This window comes from Rutidosis leptorrhynchoides, chromosome 7 (genome assembly GCF_046630445.1).
Source record: "Rutidosis leptorrhynchoides isolate AG116_Rl617_1_P2 chromosome 7, CSIRO_AGI_Rlap_v1, whole genome shotgun sequence".
In the NCBI taxonomy this organism is placed as follows: Eukaryota; Viridiplantae; Streptophyta; class Magnoliopsida; order Asterales; family Asteraceae; genus Rutidosis; species Rutidosis leptorrhynchoides.
Genome location: NC_092339.1, coordinates 106,958,239 through 106,962,853, shown reverse-complemented (window position 1 = coordinate 106,962,853; position 4,615 = coordinate 106,958,239). Strand labels below are relative to the sequence as shown.

The 4,615-nt window shown below is 36.1% G+C and overlaps 1 protein-coding gene across 2 annotated transcripts; it reads right to left on the bottom strand.

The window, feature by feature from the left end:
• Window positions 1-915: 915 nt before the first annotated feature.
• LOC139857050 (uncharacterized) lies at window positions 916-3,613 on the bottom strand. Of its 2 annotated transcripts, XM_071845758.1 has the most exons (3): window positions 2,361-3,612; window positions 1,197-2,192; window positions 916-1,103 (listed from the first exon to the last, which is right to left on the bottom strand). In XM_071845758.1, exons 1-2 carry the CDS (start codon window positions 3,499-3,501, stop codon window positions 1,225-1,227), a joined length of 2,109 nt encoding a protein of 702 aa, XP_071701859.1. In that variant the 5' UTR covers window positions 3,502-3,612; the 3' UTR covers window positions 916-1,103; window positions 1,197-1,224. The 2 variants fall into 2 exon arrangements, with proteins under 2 accessions (XP_071701859.1, XP_071701858.1); XM_071845757.1 differs by having other exon boundaries at window positions 1,197-3,613.
• Window positions 3,614-4,615: the final 1,002 nt, after the last annotated feature.

Here is a 4,615-nt window from a genome sequence, read left to right as displayed (position 1 = left end):
CAGTGATTGGGCTGGATCGGTGGATGACATAAGAAGTACTTCAGGATACGCATTCACACTTGGATCTGGTGTATTCTCATGGACATCAAAGAAACAAGAAACGGTGGCACAATCGTCAGCCGAAGCCGAGTACGTCGCAGCTGCAAACTCAGCTAATCAAGCTATATGGCTAAGAAGAATACTAGAAGACATGGGCGAAAAACAAGACGGCGCTATACAAATATTCTGCGACAACAAGTCTGCAATCGCGATGTCAAAGAATCCAGTGTTCCATGGCAGAACAAAACATATTGACATCAAGTATCACTTTCTGCAAGAAAGCTCTACCAAGAAAGATATTGAATTACAATACTGCAAGAACGAAGAGCAGATTGCAGATATTTTCACCAAAGCGTTGCCAAGACCAAAGTTCGAGTTTATACGCAACAGGCTCGAAGTAACATCGAAAAACATTAAGGAGGAGTGTTAAAATATTAATGTTTTTCTAGAAAAATCTAGATTAGTCTATCATTATTTAGAAGTCATTAGATATTAATTGATAGATATTTAAGAAGTACTTACTAGAAGTAAGTAGATGGGTTGGCTAGTAAAAATTCTAGCATATGCTAGATGCATCACAACCGACATACATGGCCTATAAATAGGCAAATGGTGTTCCAAATTGTACACACCAACACAAACAAAATCTAAGCAATAAAAAGTTTGCTTTCTTCTAAATATACTCTATATTTTCAAACATCCCCTCTTTCAAATCACACCAACTAAGACATCAATATTTTATAACATCTAAATTTAAACTAATCAACTTCTAAATCTACAACTAATCTAACAGTTTAGCGTGATTATTCATTAGTTGACTACAACAAATTTTACTCATTTTGTACTTAACAGTTAACATTTAACATTATTATGATATAAAAACCAAAAACCAAATATCATTCTTTATTGTTTATGAAGATAAAGATATAACAACTAACTTAACATTGAGCAATATAATGAAAGTACCAAGAATTAGAATTACAAATTATGTACTTAATGAATGTTCATTCTTGACTAGTTTGAGAAGAGCATTCCCGCCATGATGATGAGCTTATACCTTGATTCTGCAGATCCATGTTAAGATTTTAATGATAATTATGTAACTATCTTCCAATTAAATACAAATGAAAAGATGACAAAAAAATTAATGAACTTACTCCTTTACTCGAAAAACATACGACGTTTTCAAGGAGTGGGATTTAAACTTGCACGCCACTTGTCAATAAATGGTAAGTCATCTTGATCCAATGATTCTGGACGTGCGCGAGCTTGTAGGATAGTGATTATCTCTGTAGTCTCACCAAGAAGCTGGGCTGCAGCACGGACACTCTCTTCCCTTTTCTCGATTTCAGTTGTATGACATTTCATTACTATGACTTGGGGTAAGTTTGTGAGACAAGCTGCCAGTATGTCAGAGATCATTGATGATAATCGTACAAATAGCACCTCATGGTTAACCTGATCTATGCTAGTTCCGTAGAAAAGTATGATCGTTTGTGTGATACGATACATTAAATCGGCATAAATAGAGTTGCAGATATCCGTACTTTCAACCGGAATGAAAATGTTTAAATGTGGATTCAAGTATTCATCAGCTTTATACCTCAACCGGAGAATAATTTGTTTTATTGAATCAGTTTGAGGAGAAAGTGTTTGCAGCTCATATCCTAACCACTTGTGGTCAACCGTAACTTCCAGCCATAAAGTTTTAGCCGCTTTTTGGATACTTAGGTAGTCATCCGTGGCATTAAGGCTTTCTTCCACAAGTGCAACGTATGCGAGACCTTCACTCACACCTCTTAGCAACCTCTCCACCATGTTTTTTTGGATGTTAGGAAGACAAATGGCGATGGTTGTCAAGGTTACCAAAGATAAACTCCAGGAATTGCGATATTCTATTCCCGGTAAACTAGATATATGATGGTTATCATACTTTACAACTCCTTCAAAACCTCTAGATTCGTTTATAAGCATTTTTAGATTGCTGGGCTTTTTCCTCTGACCCTTTTGAATACAGAGGTTTAGCGATTGGGTTATTCCTTTTAGTGTTCTCTCAGTAAGCTCCATATCATCTTGAAATCGCAAAACAAATCTGGTATGAACAACTTCATTTCCTTCTACATGACTAGGTTCGTCTATAATCGCAGAAGGACCTAACCAATATGAGACAAAAACCAATAAGACGTATGGGTAAAACGATATAAACTTACAACATACCACAACCGACTTCTGAATTCCTATACAAATTCTAAGTATCCAGATTCTCAAAATGTGATTGACAATCTTATTTTTGCGGCTATGGAATGGGAATGCAGTACTACGTTTTTTCAAATCGTACAACTTTTTAGTCCAGTAGCTCTCTATGCTAAGCATCCGTCCCGAATACCAAGATGTTGCATCTTTAAATCTTAAAGGTGTGAAACATCTACCGACTGGGGCAATTGTGCCTATTAAGACACCAAAAGCTTGTACTAACAGAATCACGACCATTGACCACTTATAATCTGAATTGTAGTCCCATAGATATTTTATTGCCCAAGTCATAACACGTATCATTATGCAAGTATTATAAAGACACAGTGTTCCAGAAGCAGAGCTTGTAGCAAAGCAAGCAGCTATGATTTGGGGGTTGCCAGATTCTGCCATGGTCCAATAGTTTAAGACCTGCTGCTTTAGATTCTCAATAGACGATGTTACTCGTCGTTGGTCAATTAAACTTGATTCATGAACTTGTTTGTATTTTGATTCAAGTATCTGTTTAGACGTTATAATTGCTAAAGCTGAACATGTTTGCATCATGAGAAACATTAGTGGCACAACCACATATGTGATAGCTGCAAACGTACTGGTGGCACGTTCAACTACCTTTAATGATTCTTGCATAGTAGTATTAGAAACAGAATGACTAATCACAAAGTCTTCATCATCAAAAGAATAAGGTAGAACACCCGTTCTTATTTGAATGCAAACATTCACAACAACGGTAATTACCAGAATACCCAAACCAATGATATTTGAGACAAGTGTTTTGTTGTTCATGGTTGCTAGAGAAGGCATTAAGTTAGCCATCATGGTGCACATAAACGCCATACTTACAATCTTTGCGTTCTGGTCTACCGCACCCGGCATGATACTATTAAGATCCATGGGTAGCTTCATTGCGACAGCTATCACAGAAAGAGAAGCAGCGTTCAGATTGAAATATTTGGTTGGAAACCATAACTTTTTGCTTTTGAAACCGTGTACTAAATCTGCCATCATTGCCACGATGCATAAAATAGATGCTGACGCGATATAGATCCCTATCCATGGCATAGGCCCGCTGAACCTGTCTTGCCGACTTGACTGGTATAAGGTCACAGTGTAACTCTCTAAGAAATTTAGCAAATCTTGTGTAATTACACTGGATGTATTCAGATGGTCCACAACCTTGGCGTACTCATATCCTCCGTTAGAAGGCATAATAATGATTTGCGATAAATGAGTGTAGATTAATGATGGTGTAGGCAGGACTATGAGTTTTATTTAAAATGTATTAAACTTGTGACTTGTATTTGTTAAACATAAACAAGGATTGAACAAATATATAGGAGGAATTTAAGATATATGTGGAAGAAAGAAGATTGATAATGTCCACTCAAGTAGTGATGTGAACATATGAAGTTTACATGGACCTTACTGACACTTGATTCCTACTTGTTTTTTTATAACAAGTAGCTGAAACGATCTAATTAACGGTTTCCATGTATTTAATTTGTTTGATTATTGATAATATCTTGTGTGCAGTCCCACAAGTTAAAAGAAAATACTGATCAACGTCCATACTGGCAGTTTCCTAGAAATAAATATTAGCCAAATGAGCCGAAAACGCTATTATCTTTCAGGAAAATTCATAGAAGCACCTAGGAAAATGCGATTAACGAATTGATTGAAAGCAAATGAATATAACTGGCCGGATGTACTTATTTGATTAATCTTCTGACCTCAAACAATTCCTTTTTAAACAAGATGACCTAGCTAGTAGCTAGCGTCCTAAATTGATCCCGGCCTTAAGTTCAAAACATCACTAACAACGCATCTTGTGGTGACCAGGAAAAAGGTCAGAAAGGGTCACGGGATAACCCAGTTAGACTAAGTAAGTAAGAATACTCGCATGTTTTAAACTCTTCTTCTTATTGTTTGTTTTCTTACACGTGAGCTTAGATTTTTATTTACTGCCTTACACAGTTTTATTTTTCTTTTGTAAATTAGTAAACATTTTTCACTGATTTTTACCTGTTAACTTATGCACATAGGACAATGATGACACTGTACAACGTAAAATTCTTTGTTTCAACAGTTAGTCATCTGATAGCTTCAAAAAAATAGAGTTTGTTATGGCTAAATTTTAAAGATAAACTGTTGAAACCTCATCAAACCAACAGCCCAATATCAACAACTTTTTTAGGATAAAAGAATGCATCAAGATAGTAAATTTGAAAAATAACGCCGCTGCCGGGGATCGAAACCGGGTCACCCGCGTGACAGGCGGGAATACTTACCACTATACGACAATGACTTATGCTATACATTACTT